At 39.8% G+C, this 20338-nt stretch overlaps 1 protein-coding gene across 1 annotated transcript in view; it reads right to left on the bottom strand.

Moving 5' to 3' along the window:
* LOC147150057 (FERM domain-containing protein 5-like) overlaps positions 1 to 20338 on the bottom strand; it is a 38201-nt gene that overhangs the window by 11672 nt on the left and 6191 nt on the right. The window contains exons 2-4 of the mRNA XM_086025090.1: positions 5423 to 5527; positions 3919 to 3961; positions 2578 to 2656 (exon numbers count right to left, since the gene is read on the bottom strand). Coding sequence (XP_085881216.1) covers positions 2578 to 2656; positions 3919 to 3961; positions 5423 to 5527 — 227 coding nt within the window. The remainder of the gene's footprint in view (positions 1 to 2577; positions 2657 to 3918; positions 3962 to 5422; positions 5528 to 20338) is intronic.

Below are 20338 nucleotides of genomic sequence, written 5' to 3'. Positions count from 1 at the left end.
CGGGAGGCTGCTCATTAAACCATTCCTCTCTGAGCAAAGAGGTCATAAAAAGTGCATTTATTAAGCCTTTTGACTTGACGGAGTGCTACTTTCCTTTAATTATTTTTGCAGGCTTTTATTAGTGTCAGTGAAGTCAGTTTAAGTGGGCGAGCTGCTCCCCCTTGTTGGCTCCATCAAAGCAGAACCAAGCTGTGAGTATTCTCAGAGATTTATTCGTGAGCAGACGGTGGTGGTGGGTGGGTGGGGGGTGGGGGTTGATTTAGAGAGGGCCGACGTCAGCTCAGGGGCTGTGTGCATCAATTGTTAAATTGTCAGGTAGGCCTCACAGAGCAGCAGTGTAACAGAGACATTGGGTACTGTTATAGACACTACAGAGACAAAAATATTAAGACGCATCCCAGTTATTGTTCAAATTGAAGAAATTATGTGAGGTGGGCCTGCACTTTTGGAGTTACAACAGCTTCCACTATTCTGGGAAAGTGTCGGCAACATCTTGCAAGACTTCAGCTCAGTGAGTGTATGAAGGATTAACTTCATATTTGTGTTTTGATTTTCCTTTGGCTTATTTGGGTTCATTCAAACAATACCAATAATACAGGGGTGAGAAAAGTATGGCTCGCTAGCCATATATGGGCCGCTTTGTTCTTTAACCCAGCTCACTGGGGATTTGCGTGATAGAGAGTCCTGTAATATTTGCTGCATTCATTTCGCTGGTTTTACCCCCAATTGCATAATGAAAATAAAGATATTGACTGAGTAATTTGTATTAATTTATTTAATAAAATTGTTGCCTATAGTTGATTTTACTGTAAATATTAAAATCTATAAAATCATCAACTAAACTATTTTACACACTTACACATTTATCATGTTTACGTATTGTATTTCATAATTGTTTATTAATTGTAATCAACAGAGCTGGGTATTCTGCCCATCCGTCCTTCCGCCTATGATGAATGCCCATTCTGCAGGTGATAAATGGGAAACTTAAAAAAAAAAAAAAAAGATGGCTTAAGCGGAAGTGGCCCCTCTATGTAATCGTCTATAACCTGACATTGATGATTATTGTTTCGTTTGATGCACGTAAATTTGCTCTAGCAAAGCGCTAATGGAAGCATGTTTAAAATGATAGACGGACCGACCGATAGGCATTTACTATTTGGTCCGGCCGGACAAATGGACGGACTTCACATTCTCACAATCACACCTAGTGACAATTTAGAGTGTTAATTAACCTATTGTGCATGTTTTTTTCAATGTGGGAGGAAACCGGAAAAAACCCACACAGGGACAAGGAGAACATGCAAACTCCACACAGGAAGGCCAGAGCCACGATCTCTGCACTGTGAGGCGGACGTGCTAACCAGCCCCTAAAATAAATACAGTATATTACCCTTATTTAGGCTTTAATTTTTTTTTTACCTCATCTCTGACCCATCTGTCCATTTTAAAAGTAAAATGCGGCCCTTAAGCACAAAGTCCTGCTGTAAAACAACACTAGGTGACAGTATTGCTCCGCAACTGTTTAGTCTCAACTGTCAGCCTTTCAAAAGAGTGAGTAGTTTTACTTTATTTTGGTTTTATTACAAACTGGTGACCTTCACTTTATCCTTGTGTGACTATTCAGATTCTTTACATGTTATGCATGCTTGTCCTCATTAAGTGGGTGACTTGGGGCCTATCCCAGCTGACTTTAGAGGTCCCTTGCGCCTTGGACCGGTCACCAGGACAGGGCACATTTAAACCAACAACCATGAACACTTTCATTCACACTTAGAGCCAACTTACCAAGGGGTACGCTATTATTTTCTGTTATGAACTCTTAGGAAAGAGAAAATATTTTGTGCCCTCCCCAGCTTCCCCCCGCTACTATAAATAGTATAATTTGTCTATAAAATTGTTGTACATCCCTGCATAACATTGTATCCTTATTAAAAATAGAGAAAACAAAAAAAACCCCTAAACTTCAGCATTCATACTCCCTGTGCACACTCTGACAGTGGCAGTGTCACTGCCACCTACTGTAGTGGATGGGCAATTATACTTAATTATGTTACGGGGAAAGAAAAAACATGTTCCCTGGGGTCACAGCATTGCACCGCATCCCAGCCAGGCCCGCCCCACTATTTGAGAATGACTGAGTTAATCTAACATGCACGTTTGCCAACCTGCTGCCATCGTTTATCTAAAAAGTCTTGTGTGCTGGGATCATTTAATGAATTTAATTATAAGTCTGAAAGGCACTGTCGTTTTATAATCATGCAGGGTACACTTAGCTGAATCCAAATGTGCTCGAGACAGTGAAGCAGCCCAGCGTGAGCCATAATCATAGTTTAATAGAAAGTAAAGGAACATCTTAAAGGTACTGTACCTGCAGCAACAAGAAAACACATCACAAGTCATTACTCACTCAAACCGTACTACAAAGAGACTTTAAGAGGATTTGAGAAAAGTTCCAATGCAAAATGGAGCCAGCTAGGCATGAACATGTCATGTCGTTCTGGTTCAAATGTGCATTCGTGTGAGAAAAAAGCGAGCTGGCATGCAAAGAAGACGCGTCATCTTGTCATGTCCTACCTGGTGATTTCCTCCCGGAGGGCGGCAGGGTCAGGCGGGTAGAACTTGACACGCAAGCACATGGTGAAAGGAGGCTGAGCTGGGAAGCAACATAGCACGTACACTTGACTTTTAACAAGGCAATTGTCAATTTAGCAGCCAACAGTACTGGGATTAGTATTGGGACCACAAGTCAAGTCATGATGAGTCATACTCTTGTGCCAATAGGAGGAAAAAAGAGAGACAACCTTTTCAAAGTATGAGATTTTTTTTTAGATTTTAGCCTTTATTTATCCAAGTAAGAAAATTAAGAAAATATTCTCATTTGCAATGCTGACCTGTCAGTAAAAAAATGTAATATTACAAGACGTGTAAGACAAAAAATACAATATAAGGGAAAAAGAAAAAAATGTGTGACTTCACAATTAAATCTCCTAATATATTTATCTCCCAAAAATGTAGTATTGTGCAGAAAAAAGTAATTTTACGAAATAATAATACTGAAGTGCAGTATGCTTACAAAATGTCAATTCAATTATAGAAAATTTGTAATATTGCAACAAAAACTGCATATTTGCAACAAATACGTTGAAAAAAAATCAAATACTGTGAGAAAAGGGGGATGGTAACGTTAATTCTACAAGGAAATAAAATAAATACTTCAAAATTGTAATTCTGTTTTTGAACAATTGTACTATTGTAATAACAAAAAAACTACATTTGCAATAAAAACAAATAAACAAAAAATCTAATACTGTGAGAAAAAGTAAAAGTTATTTTGTAATATTGATTCTGCATTCAACATTTTGCAGAAAAGTAATAATTTATTGGCAAAAATAATACATAAACAAATGCTTTTTTTTTAATGTTCAAGAGAGAATTTGTATTAGTATGACAAAAAAAAACTTTGTCCAAAATGCATGTGATTTCTTTTGAGGAATAATGAAGTCATAACAGCAATTCAATAAGAAAACAAAGTCAAAATATTGTGACAAAGTAATTTAATAGGAAAAAAAATTGCGATAAATTTCGCACAAATGTGACACAACTGATGTGACACATTTTATACACTAATACTGGCGTTTTATAAATAAATATACAAGTTCCAAATTCAATATTTGCATAACCAATAGTGTAAAATAAAACATACCAAGATTGTCTTTATTTCTCATCATAATTCACGTGACAAACTGTTTATCCATTTATTCGCATAAAATTACTTGAAAAAAATGCCTTCTTTTCTTTTAAAGTGAAACTTTGAGTAAACTATTGTTATTTATCAGCTCTTTTTCTGTGGCCCAAATGTTCTCCTTCATAATTTCGAAATGAATGAAAGTGACACATTATTTGTCAAATACTCACATTTCATTTGTTTGGCAATGGACTTTGAAAACTCCAACCAGTGCTGCAAGGTAGAGAGGAAAGTCAAATGGAGACTATTAGGCTGGTCTCCTTTCATTCTGCAGTCTGATTGCTCAGCAAGTAAACATGCTGACATAGAATCAATAACAAGAATGAGTCATTGTGGTACACCCCACACCTCACTGAAGGGAGTCCTTGTGCCAGGTGGAGAGGAAGTTTGTGAAACGATGACAGCCAAATAGATGAGGCTTTTTTAAATGTCATGGTTAAAACTGGTAAATTGTTATTGGAGATTTTCTAAGTTAACGTCAATTCAGGGGGGAAAAAAATCCAACTGTTATTAGAAAAAGGCTTTCAAAGTGTTGTTTGATCTAATTTCATGACAAAACCAGACAACTCCAAGTCCAAAATGTAAGTGTAAAATTACACTGATATTTGGTAAGTATCATGTTTGGGGTATCAAAATTAATAACAGGTGGGTGAGGGTAATCCTAACCCTTCAAAGGGAGCGACAAGCCATTCATTGGAGTTAGCTATCTTCCTCAGTTTTCAGCCTTTTTTCTGTTGTTGTTATTGTTGTTGTTGTTTTTGTGGTTTTACGTGATAAACAGAGTTGTACAGAGCACCAAGCAGGGGCGGAGCCAGAAGGTGGCTAACGGGTGGGCCTGGAAAAATCAGGGCGGGCCTGAATATTCCTCTCACTGAGCACAATCCACCTGTCCCGACACATCGTATATTCAAATAAAATGACAGGCTGAATAATATGAAGTTCAGATCTTCCTAAGGCGACCACAGTTACGCCATTCTTAATATCCAATAATATAAAAAAAACACGACGAAACACAAATTCAAAACTAATTTAATAATCATTTATAAAAAAAATGAAAATTATATATTTTTTAATGAATCTCACTGGGTGGGCAGTCTGTCAATCTGGGTGGGCCTGTGCCACGCAGGGCCACCCATGGCTCCGGCCCTGGCACCAAGATGTCAAATTGTGACCAGAATGATGAGGGCTGTTCAAATTCATTCAATTCTAGTTCGGTTCTAATTGAACCAGGAAACGTCTTTGGTCCATGCATTGATTAAACACTTGAAACATTGAAAAGTTAGACATTTGCATTGAAAGTTTTAAAAAAGTAAAATTAAGTTCACATGTTCAGCTCACCTGTTTTCTGAAGCTGAGCCATGATTGGTCGTTAGCTGAGCCCTGAGCATCAGTGATATCATTTTCAGTCGACAGACAAAATGTCTGCCCTCTGAGATGGCTAAAAACGTTTGGATTTTGCTGCTTAACTCATATTCCAACTAGTGGGCCTGCATAGAACATATTCTTGAAAAAAATATGTTTGGGTTGACCTCCTTTATCTTTTTGTGACCCGTGTAATTTACATTTTCTGTCATTACTTTTCTAGTCACATTTTTTCAGTCAATGCAAGAAACCCGTTGATTTTGAAGGACAAATGCAAATAAATATATGAATATAATTATCCTTATTATTCACCCTCTGCTTGTCCGGGTCGACATATCTGATGCCGAAGTAGTCTTTCTCCAGCAGGTTAAGGTGATGGCAGATGAGGTCAAACAGATACTGCCCCTTTGCATCCCGCTACAAGAGAGAGACACACATCATTAATTCAATGTACTTACTGTATATTAAAGCGAACATTAAATGGAAAATTGACGTTTTAATGGCTTGTATACAAATAGTTGGGACCCCGGAGTTCCTGCCCACCCACCAAGTATGAAACTAAACAACCAAATAAATATTTTATCCGTCTACTTATGTATTTGAACCAGCCCCCAGAATTTTGCCAAATTATGATGTGCCAATTTGGCTAATTTACATAAGAACTGCCCCAAAACTGTGTTGCTCCACCTACGTCTTGATCAGCTAAGATGGGTGAAGATCTAAAGCCCCTTTCAAGAGATGACTGAACTACACTGTCTAAAATACAAGCATGCAGAGTCATTATCATGGAAAATATCCCCCACTGGGCAACGCTCCTGCTATCATGGCAATGCCAAAGGGTAAGCAGAGCTGCAGTGCATTTTGTTGAATGCACAGATTAGCATTAGCTTAACGGCACGTACTTGATTGCTCCGTGAAGTTGTTGATATGATGGATGTTGGAAGTAATTGTGTTTAGTGATGGATCCATGCGCCACATACACACAGTGTAGCGTATGAACTGCTGCCTCCATGAGTCAAAACGCTTTTATTGTCTTTTCACACTTTGGGCTCCACTTCCACAAGGCAAAGTTTAATATATCATCACCGTAAGCAATGAAAGGATATACAACAGCATCACGATGTACATCGTCAGGTAATACAAAGTAGATTTTGGTTTTATTTTAGCCAGTATTTTTTTAAAGGGAAAAAATGGCCACCAGATACCGTTTAAATATTTCACCATCCTCCAGGGAGGATTATGGGAGCGATCAAATATTTATATTGAAGCAGCAGCCATCTGTGACGCCTCGGCTGCACCAAAAAGAAGACGAAATAGAGTCAAGGTGCGGATAAATGAAATGGAGGTGCCAGGAAAGGGAAAATGATGCACTGGAACCATGTTTGTTGGCTCATTTTTGTGACGGGAAGTACAAAATGCACTTTTACTTATGACTTGTGTTGTGTTGGAGATATACACAAAGTACTGCAGACGTCCTGAAGTAATGCTTTTATTTTCATTTTTGGACAGGGTGCTAATTAACGTGCCAAATCTTATTAAAGTGTGAGGTCGTTTGCCATTTGTCTGAAATGTTTATTCAATATATAGAAGCGTTTCAAGATAATGTAGTATATTAAGACTAAAATAAAGTGATATACAGTCAACCCTTGCCACAATTTTTACTGCAAATCATTATTTATGCTTCCGCAATGCATCCGCCGTCCCTGGTGGCATCACAAACAAACACACGTACACACAAAAGCCCAATGATTTTGCATCGTGAAACTTGCTAACATCAACTTGCTCGTCAAGCATGATGCCATTTCCAATTTGGATTGTCCCAGGACAGTCCCAGGACAATTTTATTCAGATTGAGAATTGTACGTGAAAGGGTCATTGAGCTTTAGATGTTCTAGTCTATTGCCTTCCACGACGTCTTTCCACTTTCCTCCTCTCAAGGTGCAGGCTTGTCCAGCAGAGCTTAACTGCAAACTACATGGAAGGACGAAGGCGACTCCGTCAGCGTATCTCTTTGTCATTGCCACAGCATCCTTATTCACCGCGACAGACCTGCTGACTCGTCCAGCAGAAAAAATAGACACGCGCGTACACACGCACACACACACGCACGCACACACCCACGCACACCCATTGAGTTGTAATCTTTCTTGCTCTCAACAAAACTCCTGATCCACAGCATTTCCACTGCATTAATCTCCTTCCCCATCTGCTGTTTGCACTTGACACCAACACACTCCTTCTCAGTTTATCGTCACTACTACCGCATGTTTCCTCCTGAGTGCCCCAATTAGATTGTATGTGTGGGTGCGTGTGTGCATGTGTGTGTGAATCTTTGTTCCCCATGGTTGTAAATAAAACAAAAGTTATTATCCTATTGTGGAAACAACGACCTGCCTCAAAAATATGCCTCAAAAGTATTTTAAAAAACAACAACTGGTGTTTAAACCATCATGTGAGATTCGGTTTTCCTAAAAGTGTCCCGATACTACACACCGATACCACTAGACATATTTCAGGTGATGTCAGCTATGCGGAGCTAGGCGACTGCAAATCATGCTCCGCAAGATGCATGATTAACTCCACTCGGGCGGTGACCGCAGTCCCGTCACAAAGTCGCGGCACATGGGGGCTCATTTTGAGAGCCGGTACCCCCACAATGCGCTGCTCCCATCAAGAAGTGGCCAAGCAATGCGCAGCACTATCGGTTAAAGAGAATTAAAACGATGGTGTGATAAATTACTAACAAGGACATGCAGTGGGTGTCAACAAACTCTTAATAATAGTGAAAATAAATGATCATTGCTGGCAACCACCCACCAAGTATGAAATTAAACAACCAAATAAATATTGTAATCATGCCAAAAAATATCCAACTAGCGTTTTACATGGGGAAAAAATCCACAAACAAAAAATGAACACCTCCGGTTCTTTAAAGATGGAGACTCACCACTGTGCATGCAAGTGGAGCAGGCGATAATTTAGTCAAATATTCAACATGGCATAAGTTTCAATCAAAATCTAACACATTTTAGAGTAACAACTTATCATTGTGGACATTTTACTGCATGTCTTCTAACAGACATGCCACACGCAAAGGTAGCCTGGATGGAACACAAGACATTTTAGTTATGTGGTGTCTCAGTCCGAACACTAGGGGGCACTATGTAAGAGGAAGGAGGAAAAACAGTAGAGAGACGAGGAAGAAATAAGAGACAAAGATGAACGTCGAGTCTGGTGGGTATACAAGCAGCAATATACATCCTCACCTCTGTGGGTTAACTACAAAATAAAGTGAGTCAAGTATTGAAATCTGTCTGTGCCTAAATGAGACAATAAAAGTATTTTAACTCGTGAACACACATGAAAATATCGCTGAACAAATTCCCCTCCACTATGTGGACAAATTTCACCAAGCATCTGCAGCAAGCTACTTATCAAAAGGTAATGCGAATCTGCGCATTCAATGATACTCAATGCAGCTCTGCTTACCTTTTGGCTTTGACATGATAGCGAGGGCTATTTGCATACAAGCAATTAAAAACTCAAATATCCATAATATATCCCCTCTTATTTAAATGAGATTTTGTTGCACAAGAAATATAGTATATAATGATAAAAATCTATTTCGATTTTATTCAGACAATAATTAAACATAAAGTGTTCAAATAACATGGCAAAAAAAGCAGCCTCATTAGTTCAATCATCCTTCTGCAGCTGTTTGGATTCACTAGTAGGGTCAACCGGTGTCACTTTCAAAATGGTGCTTAACCATTAAAAGCAATAAAAAGACCTTCCTAACATAATCATTTTAAGATACCCCCAAAACAGATTGCTCAATCAAGAAAGTATGTGTGCAGTTATATGCACCAGAGACTTGTGGGTAGAAAACATATTAAAGCCGAAAAATCAGAGGGAGAAAAATGTCATAAATAAATATAGGCCCATTTGGTACACGTGCTGCGTTTTTATTACAGCCATAAATAAAAGTCATAAACCAAAAGATGAAAATAAACTAGAATCGGGCACAATGTTTTTTTTTTTTTGCACTTGTGCACCCTAGCACCACTATTGCCACCTGATCAGGCCTGGTGCCAGATGAATTATTGAGAGGGGTGTTGGGAAACACCACATGTATAAATGATGCTCTGATTTTTTTTTTTTTTAAACTGCAAGATGGAAATCGCAGAAACAAAGCAAATGATTTTTTTCTTAAAGAGGCCGGGCATCTCGTACTTTTGGCTGCTTGGCGTCCTTTGATAGATATTAACTCTCAAGTTCTTTTCACTCTCCTCTTAGTTAGTTCTGTTCTGTCTGTCGTTGCAGTTCCCTTGTGCCATTATGTCCTCAAATCACTTTTTACTTGGCTGACAATAAAATGCCATGCCAGTTTCTCCCTGCCAGCATTTTTTTTCCCCTTTTCCTTTTCTGCATTTGTGTGAAGCTGCAGTTTGTCCAACCCATTATAAGACACTCATTTCCATTATCATTTAGGGAGCATACACAGCCATACTCCAATAGAAGTCACATCATATCATATCAACGAGAATCCGATTTGAGAATACAGTAGTTCAACTAAATAGCGTTTTTTTTTTTTTTTTTGGTCTGAATATGCGATGGAGAAGTGGGCGGCTCAAACAAAACAAAAAATGGACGTTTATATTTCAGTAATTCCATCCAAAATATGAAACCCATTATATATTTATTAAACACATGGGAAAATATTGCTCTACCAAATTTCTTAACTTAACTTTCTTTAATTTCACTCTTCCTTTGGCCTTCACATTTATTGTTATTGTTGTTGGCAACAGTGAGGAGAACGGTGGACGGTGGAGAAAACCGGTATTGTTACTGTTGCTGTAATCATGAGACTATAACTGTGTTGATTTGGCTGTTATGGTGCCCATTGTTCTCTCGTCCCTATACTGCTGCTCAATGCATTTCTCTTGTTTTCGCTCTCTACCTAGGTTTGTAAAGTGCTATCAGATAACGTGTGTTGTGAATCGGTAAATAACAGCGACTTGTCTTAAATTCTATGCTTAAAATCGTTTGGTTGATTCTTCAATTACAATAAAAAGACTTATTGAGATGGTGAACTTTGGGTCTTTGTCCGCTGTAAGATATTGTCATCAAAAGTATGAAAACTAAAATTGTGAAACATTTGATTATGTGAAGTGAGTCTATATAACACGAGTTTCACTTTTTTCAGTTGAAGTAATTAATTACTTATTCCTTTATAAAGTATTTTAAGGTATTGAGCTGCACCTCTATAAACCACACTAGGCCCTCAACCTTCCTGGTCATGTGTCTTAAAAAGGTTGAGTAAAACGTATGGTTTTATTTTGTTTTTTATTTTACTAATCGATTAGCAAATTCATCTTTTTTTGATCATCCGTAAATCATTTAGTCTTTAATTTAAAAATGTCAAATCTTCTGAATTTAAGCATCTCCGTAGTAAATATTCTCAGATTTCTGTTGTCCTCAATAAAAGCAGAAATGATCTTTGTATTTCTTGAAAATAATACATTTGCAACCATATTCAAACATCTGCTTTTACAAAACAATTTTTAACACCTTTGCTGATTTTCTGATGGACCTTACAGACCAAACATCAGCAATTGATGGTTAGGAATTTAGTTGATTGTGTGGAATTAATTTTTGATGAATCGTGATTTGAATAAGCAAAATAGAACACGCTACTTGGGTGCAACCTGCAGTGGAGGCATTGTTGAGCCAGTCTACACAAGTTTGCTGTCTAAAGAAGCGCCACATGACATCTGTTTAGGGAAGTTGAGCTACATCTACACCTCTACTATGACTAAGCCCTCGAGGGAGAATTACTCTACTCAGTACAACACTGAATAGAAAAAGGACTTAAGATCATTCTGAGAGAAACTTTTCCATTTCATTAAAAGTAACAAGTCGAAGCGTGGCCAGACCAGGTTGCACCCAACGTTAGCTGGGGTACAATCCAGCTGATAATGTGAATGAGGACAAGCACCCTAGAAAATGGATGAACAACACAGTACAGTGAAATATCTGTGTAGAAATGACATGACACAACCTTGTGTCATGAGCTCATTTTCATAGAGGGGCCTTGACTTCAGCCCCCATTAGAGCAACCTCTGGCAAGCGTTTGTACCACAACGGCATTGAGGTGTGACACTACAAACGCGACTTTGCGCTGTGAAAAGTGCCAACGGGCCATTAGTGTCAGCCTGGCCGAGCACTCAGTGGGTCAAACTACTGATCATAGCCCGGGATGGTGGTGGGTGCCCGTGTTTGCTGCGTCCGCATCCCGACAACGAGCGTTCTTCCGCAAGGCAGTGTGAAGTTTCAGATTTGAAACGCTGCGCTCAGGTTTAACATGATCTTATTTCGTTGGCCAGCGCCAATTGGTATGCACACTTCCACGGATGAAATCTCACACAGTGCTTCCTCATTGTGAAAAAGATATTTCATTAGCAGTGTGCCTTTCCTTCGAGGACAATGTGGCTGCATGAATGGTTTTGTGAATGGAAGGCAGAGAAGTTTCCTTTCCTCCCCTGATGTGTTGATAACTAGAGGACATGGAAGTGAAGCACACAGTGAAATATGTCAGACCATGTCAGACCATGCAGGCCATCCTACCTGCGTTGTTTACTACTGTCTCACTTTTAACAGCGTTTTATCACGGAAAGTAGTACGTACGGGGCTATAGCTAATAAAGCTAACAAGCCTAATCATGAAAAATCCAACTCATGATATACATTATTATTCTTACAGTTGTGTTATTTTCATATTACAGTATTAGTTTCCTTTGGAACAGTGAATTCCTTATGTCAGCACACACAGGCATCGCTATTGAACAAGCAACATTCACACGTGTTTGGTGTGTGTGTCTGTGCAGGGTTAGAGGCCCTGAGTGGACAGTTAATCACTGTTCATGTGAGGTGAATAATAAAGTGCATGCCTGCCGGATAGAAAGGGCACAGCACAATACTGTAGAATACAATACAAAGAACACATCAGACATGAGTTTTGTTTTTGTTCACAAGCTGAGCCGTGTTTGGTTGTTACCCGAAAAAAAAATCCTAAATTATTTGCCTTATCACTTTTAACAGAAAGCCTTGACGTAGCAGTTTTGCAAAATAATTGATTGACTGGTTTTAATGTGGTTAATAAGTTAGAAGAAAAAACAAATCAAAGCGGCCTGGTCCTTCTTTCTATTTTTCTCTCCCTCGGAGGAAAAAGTTGTCATGTTATTTTTCTTTGCCAAAATCCTCATTCCTCCAGTTTTGTCACGCTACTATCGCCGACATGAGGATCATCTATCTCTAGTGACAAGACTTGGCGCAAACCAACTCATCTTACTGGATGAAAGTCTTATTTCATCACGTCAATATATTCAGCCTGCAGAATCGCATTAGTGGAACACTCCTTGAGCCCGCACTCACTCAGTTACCGTCTTGTCAAAGTAGAGAAATTCACATTTTACCAAAAAAAATCTGTCGTATGTGGTCTGTAAAGCCTTATTCAACCTAACAGACATTGTTCTATCCCACAGGGGAATAAATTCAATTCATAGCCATCTATCCACCACCTCTGAGATGCATTATGCGCAACACAGAACAGCATTATTTCAATCATATTTCAATTACCTGTAATTGTTTATGATGAACATTCTGATGCTATAATCCAGAATAGCAAACATTACTTCTAAATATGTTTACTGTCCTCATAAAAAGGCGAATTGTTTGTTAAATAGTGCATGTTTACCAAATGCCAAATACCAAATATTTCCAAATAACAACTCTTTTTTTTTTAGTTCTTTTGGTAATATTCATTAGAAATCAATAACTAAAACTGTGTTTTTGTTTTTATATCAAAGTTAAAGGGAAAATCAACCCAAACATATTTTTTTCAAGAATATGTTCTAAGCAAGCCCGCTAGTTGAAACAAGGCGTTCTGATATTGCGTTTGTGGAATAAGAGTTAACCCACCCGGTTTTAGCCATCTCTGGGGGGGGCCATTTTGTCACTTCTGTCGACTGAAAATGACATCGAAGATGCTCAGGGCTGAGGTAAACCAGTCATGGCTCAGCTTCAGAAAACAGGTGAGCCGTGATTGGTCGCTATCTGAGCCCTGAGCAACTTTGACATCATCTTCACTCAACAGAAGTGACAAAATGGCCGCCCCCTGAGATGAATAAAAATGTCTGGATTTTGCTGCATGACTCATATTCCACAAACGCACTATTAATCAGAATGCCGTGTTTCAACTGGTGGGCCTGCAGGGAACATATTCTTGAAAAAAATATGTTTGGGTTGATTTCCACTCTAACCATAAAAAACAAAGCAACTGCTTGCTGTTGGTTTGAGTGTCAATTCCCTCGTCTTAATTAAAGTCAGCAAAGTTCTGATGATCAGATGTCTCGAATCCTCACCGCACACAAACTAATGCTTGGATATGAATACGGACGTTTCTGCGAGTCTGATGACTTGGCTTTAGCAGAGTCTCAAGTGCACTCGTGTAGTGTGATTATAAAAACATGAAATGCAATTTTAATCATCATAGGTGAGGTGGGGCCGTCTCGTCCAGTAGCGCCAGAAGGCGAACAGCAGCCGGTGACATTAATAACGTTGCTGCAACATTCAAATACAGTGGCGGAGACAATTAGTTGCGGAGATTCACCGAGCCCCTGAGAGCGCGAACACGAGTCCTTTTTATTCCTGTCACACAACACGCCGCTCACACACAACCCTCGGCGGAGGAAAGTCACGGCCTTTTATCCAACGCAAGTTTTTCAAAACTTAACCGAGTTTGTAGTTGAGTTGTTTTTCGAATGGAAAATGACATTTGATTTTAAATTCAACAGTATTTTCGACCTCAATAAATGGCCCTTTAACTCATTAAAAAAAAAAAACTCTTTGTAGGCCTTTAAAATTTGTATTCGAGTACCCCTGATATATGACTTTCACTTTTCTAATTGAACTACTGAAATAGATAAACATTTTCAGGTTAATTTAAGTTATTGACATGCACCTGTGCATGTTGATGTTGTGGCAGGACATGATTTATTATTGTAAGCTTGGTGTTGAGTGTTGAGCCAGAAATGTCTGCAAGATTCTGTTTGACTATTATTTTCTTCCTATTGTGAAAGCTTGGCCCAAAACCTTATTGCGTTCTTATTTACTTATTTTTATCATCTTTTTATGGTAAAGACCATGAGGAATTGTGCCATGGTGGAACTCACCTCTGCAAAACTGACGTCAGGTTCAGGTTGTGCTTTTTTAGCCAGCAAAGTCGTTGAAACTGAATCAAGAGCCTCTATGATGGTTGTGTTGCAGGAGAGTAGTGTAATGCACTCCAGTTTGACTCAATTGAAATTCCGAACAATCTGCAGAATTCTCAGCTATCACTTAATTGGTTATTCTGCCCAACCCAAGTATTGACTGTCCAATAATGATCGAAGACGCAAAAGGGACTGCTTTAGTTTAAAGAAGAATTATCGAGACTAGGCTGTCAAGAATGCTTTTGTCTGTCGGGCTCCGTGGTTTTGAAGTGTGACCTAGAAAACGCAACAACGCGTTATCGGGATTTTCCTGAGCAGAGCAAAGAACTGAAAAAGGAGGTCTTTTTATACATTTAGGCAAAGTCAGATGACGTTCTAAAGCCAATGACTAATTAATGAGCTGACTCATTTATATATGTGACTGGGAAGAGCACCACAACGCTGCATGAGCAAGTAGCTTTTGTAACGGCATCAGCTGAAAATTCCTTTTCGAACATCATTGGGGAGCTAATTGGGAAGATCTAATTCGATTAAAATGTCTTCATGGGCCATTTTCCCAGCCACTGATGTTCAAGGGTTAGGATTGTTTTTGTTGTCTGGCATAGATGGTGAATTTCCTTCCTGCATACTAACCAGTTGTTCACTTGCCCGGTGGTAAAATAGCTCCTGTGTGGCCACTCTTTTGTTATGACACAATCTTAGAGTGTGAGATATAAGGACGTCGTTATGGGAAGATGATATGTTACACCACAAACATCCTCCTCGTCTTTTAGAAAGGAACTCTCCAAATTTAATATATAGGGCTTCTTTCCCCCTCTTTAAAATGTGCGATCCTTCCTATTCACAATTTGCAGATGAATTTGTTGCCTTCCAATGGAAGGTTAAGATGTAAATGAACTGCTCACTCTGAATACGAAGACACTGCTCTCCGATGTTGTGCCCTGCGTCGCTCCAATGTAGAGGTCATTGCGCTCCTCGCAAGATTGCACTGCATAAGATACATTGATTAGTTTGCTTGCTTCTTGGGATGGACTGAGGGTGCACTGTAAGAAATGTCTGTGAAATTAACATTAAAATGCTGTAAAATCATGACAAGAATAACAATTAATCAGTGTATGTTTTAAAACAATATATTGTAAAAAAAAAACAGATCAATGAATAATTGTTAATACTGCAGTTAATATATGTGGAAAGGATTCAATTTGCTCCTAGAATTGATATACAGTATTGCTATATTTTAAACATTGAATATTTTTAATCCTTAAACCAATGCAATACAGTTACAATTTCAATATGGCTTGTTTAAAGGAACTGAAATAAATTGTACACCATTTTAGAATGTATATGTTATAATTTCCAGTTAAATTCTGTAATTATGATAACGTAAAAAAAGTTGAGAATCAATATAAATGTTTAGAGCTGAGACCTAGCCGCTAGTAGAACTGTAGTCATGGTAAAAACTCTAGATGGACATCTGTTAATCAGTTCCCTATTTTTGTATCATATTATATACGGTTATAATATTATTTTTTTCCAATTTATATCTACAGTGTGTGGTTAAAATAAGCAAAACCGTACGGTGGGACACGTAGTTGCTGATGGTGTAGTGGTACACTTGACTGACTTGGGACGATCTACTATAATTTATATAATATTTTCATAAATTCCATATGGGCTTCACAGGACTTTATAAAAGATGAAACATCCTCACAAAATATTTGATGACGGCTATTAGATTAATGAAGTTAAATCCCGGCTAAGTGTGTTGCACCACATCTACTTTCCATCACACATATCTTCCTCCAGATTCTCTCCTCCCTCCTCTCAATGCGACCATCATCCAGCATGCACATTAAAGCACATCGGCTGAGCGAAGGCACTCAGGAAGCAGAGTGAGGTTCAGCCGGGCAGCAAGGTCATCGTGACCTCTAGTGAAGAGGCAAGTGCGCAAGGCTTTGCGGGAGGAGTAACTGTTAAAGCACCGTGCATATATTAATTACAAGATAGGTGAGTTGTTTTTAGCTGACCATCCTTCACAGGTGCCCATTCCCACTCTCAAAAGGACAATTAACCCCAATTTAAAAAGTGCCAAACGCTTTAAGAACCCACCATCCCAGAGGTGAATGCTAAACTGGGCCAAGAGAAAGCAACAAGGGACGGTCGCTCCATCCAATAAGAGTTCAGAGTGAGGTTATTAGCATGCGCGGAAGCGCGCGTGTCCGTATAAACGCGTGTGTCCGTGTGGCTGCCGCAGAGCTTGGGCAAACAGCAGCCTGACGACAGCAGCTGTAGAGTAGTGATGCAATAATCTTGTTACCATGGAGACCAGAGGTTCCCAAAAAAATCCAAGGGCGGTGGAAAGTCACTGTGCTTGGCTGGCGTGGCTGGCTGGCTGGCTGGCTGGCTGGCTGGGACACTGTGCTGAGATGAGATGCATCCAGTCGCATAAAGATCCTTGACAAGCTGCTTTTCCACTGCGCTGTTACATGTGCTTGATGTATTTTTCATATCATAAATTACATGCACGGTACGAAACTAAACAGATTGTCTATGCTAGTCAGACACTCGGAATTAACATTGAATGCCTCCCATATATTTTGTACTGTATTTACTCGTGTTGTTTGTGGGTCGTCGATTGGACACTCTAAATTGCCCCTGAGTGTGATTGTTTGTTTGTCTCTGTGTGCCCTGCGATTGGCTGGCAACCAATTCAGGGTGTCCCCCGCCTACTGCCCGAAGACTGCTGGGATAGGCTCGGGCACGCCCGCAACCCTTGTGAGGATAAGCGGTATTGATAATGGATGGATTATGATCTGATTCCCCTAAGCAGCTCGCCCAGCATGAACTCAAAAGATTACACAAACATAAACCTGAAAATTAGATGTCTACTATTTTGATTGATGATTGACGGATTGCCGTGATGTTTACTGACGCAAGCGCGGTTAAAATAACATGGTGGACGACTGACAGATGATTACAATTTGGTTCGGCTTGAAAAATAGACGGATTGACGGACGACGGACGGAAACTCAGGCTGCTGACGGATGATGAATGACGGACCGGCAAACTTTAGTAAAATATCCAACTCTGCATACAACAATAAATCTTTTGAAAGCTAAAGCAAATTTTGTGAAACTTACACAATTCTTTTGAAATTTTAGAAAATAATGGGAACCTTCAACAAATCTTGTGAGACTACAGAAAATCTCTTGAATCTCATGTGCCTTCAGCAAATCTTGTGTTCATGCCGCCATCATCCAAAGCGCTTATCCTCACAAGGGTGGCAGGCATGCTGGAGCCTACCCAGCTGTCTTCGGGCAGTAGGTGGGGTACACCCTGACACCATGTCAAAATGTTACGTTAAATTATTGCTAGAGTTGTTAATATAGAGATTTTACAATGACTGAAACATATTTGAATTAGTATTGTTACTCCATTATATTTTTTTCTGAACTGGTATAATTAATTTTCTAGCCAGTTTGCTGATCCAGCTGCCCACTGTGTCCAGATAAGCACGCCTTTGACAGGTGTAATTGAAATCCATCTAAATGAAATCTCCTCTAAATCTCCTGGCTTCTCTGCTTTCTGTACAGTGTGCTGGTTAAGACACGAAGATTCTCCAGCAGCTTTTTGATGTCGATTCCCTGCAAGTATATCAGTCATTAGCATGCAGTCCACCTCTGAGACGTGTTGGGAAAAAAAAAACAGGCAAGAGCAACAAAGACCTCCCGCTAGATATCTCCTCTTCCTCCTTTTATTTTACAGACGCCTCACATGGAGAGAAGTACATATGCATGAGTTTTACAAATGAAACATTGACGATTACAGTTGGCTGCTATTGGAAAGAAGATAGGTGGCTTATCGAGAAAGAATGCTTAGTATTCCATGCACATATAGTTGCTCCACTATAGCAAGAGTTTAAAAATAGACCACGTTGCACTGAGCTAATGGGACTGGTGCCCTGAATGAGCTGAATGCTTTTGACCTTGGTTAGTTCAAAAACATGACATGGAAAATGTGGTGCGTACAAATAAGCATGAAGTAATTGTTTAACGAAAACTGGCTGAAAACTGCCAAAAAAAAAAAGCGGACCAAAGAGGGTCAAATTTCCTGAGACTTGGGAGAATTTGGGGGAAACCTTTTTAGCTTTTTTTTTGAGTCTTTTAATGACCTTTGATATAATTTCATCACAAAATCAGATTGCCGTGGTTTTGTGTGATTGAGGATCCGAGTGCAAGAAAGTAGGAAGGCAGGACACGAGGATTCTCAAACAATAATTTACTTTCCAAAACTCCAAAAAGGAAAACAAAGAGCGTCGAAATATCAAGAACACTAACAAATGTCCAAAAAGCAAGATTCATGGTAACAAACACGAGGACAATACAACTGACCAGACAACGAGGAACACCTGTACAAGACGCGAGTGGCTGAGGGCGCTAATTGGTAGAATAAGGGACTGGGCTGACGGGAACAGGTGGACTCAAAAAGACAGACAAGACATGAATAGGGGACACAGGGAAAACACAAGATAACCAAATCCAATAAAATGACATTGGTAGCACAAATCAAAGCTATGTTAGCAGCGAGTTAAAGAGAAATAAAAGTTCCCGTCTGCATATTTAGCTGACCCACATGGTACCAGTCCGTCCCTCGCCAGCGACAGCCAATCGGTGTCGAGAACAGTTTTTCACACGCAGGTGCCGCACAAGCAGACATGCCGGCAAATAAAGGAAAAATATCAAATAAAAACAACAGACACACACACATGCACCTCGTGGTGATCGGAGGAATAACTTTCTGGGGTGTTTTGGACAAAACAATACAAGAAGGTGGGTCAAATTGACCCAATTAATGGATTGGTCCATTATTGACCCAAAATGGTGTTATTTTTAACCCAACTGTTTTAAGAGTGAGGTTTATATTGTGGAAAAACACTCCACGATCTTCTGTCTTATGTCTTGCAAGAAATTACGTGTTAACTGTCCTCGATAATACAACAGCAGCAATTTAGCTGGAATCAAGAAGCGCAGCAATAACTGCTGAATTGCAATTAGTTGTTAAGTGACAAACACACACACGCGCATGCACACTGCATATGCAGTACCTCACTGCACTGGAATGTCTCCGGTGACTTCATTAGTGCATTTGCATTTTGTCACTGCCGCAACGTAATTAGCACTTTTATGGCATAATGTTGCCTTTTCTCCTAATTTCCACCGTCCACACACACACGCACCCACCCACCCCCCCCACACACACACATACACACACCGACAGAAAAACATACTCACTGCAACAAAAAGGATATTTAGATCCCTTCAGAATAGTGCTAGCATTCATACTATGGGATGGATTTGGCCTAGTCCATCACAATCTCATTTGGACAGCGTTTGACTACTTTAGGTGAGCTGCTCTCACAACACTAGTTATGGCCTACTTGCGAGACATCCAACTCTGTGTGACAACATCAGAGTACTCCACAGCATGGCAGTACCAAGAAGTGGAAATCATGGCCGGGCGCATCATCTCCCCGTTGGCCTTCACCCTGGCCGCGTGGCTGGAGGACAGCTTGTAAGACCTGGGTTGAGGCGAACTCCAGTCAGAGCCTACACGGATGACCTTATGACACTCACTAAGACCACGGCCTGCACTACACAGCTGCTAACAGAGCTCCGGGAAAACATTGAGCGGATCAAGCCGAGCAAATCCAGAAGCAATTATAAAGGGGAAGTTGTCAGACCACCGTTTCCACATCCCAATGGTCTCTGAGAAGTCTGAGAAAGAGCCTTGGTCGCTGGTATGACCCCCTCCCTCAAAGATAAGAAGCAAGTGGAGCAGCTCAGGAAGGAGGTAGCCAGCGGCTTGGAGAACATTGACAGAACCCTACTCCCTGGCAAGTTGAAGCTCTGGTGCAGCACCGGCTGATTCCCAGACTCCTGTGGCCACCCACCCTAGAA

Source organism: Filicampus tigris, chromosome 3, assembly GCF_054856515.1.
Source record: "Filicampus tigris isolate MCC_2025a chromosome 3, RoL_Ftig_1.0, whole genome shotgun sequence".
NCBI lineage: Eukaryota > Metazoa > Chordata > Actinopteri > Syngnathiformes > Syngnathidae > Filicampus > Filicampus tigris.
This window is presented reverse-complemented; position numbering and strand designations above follow the sequence as displayed.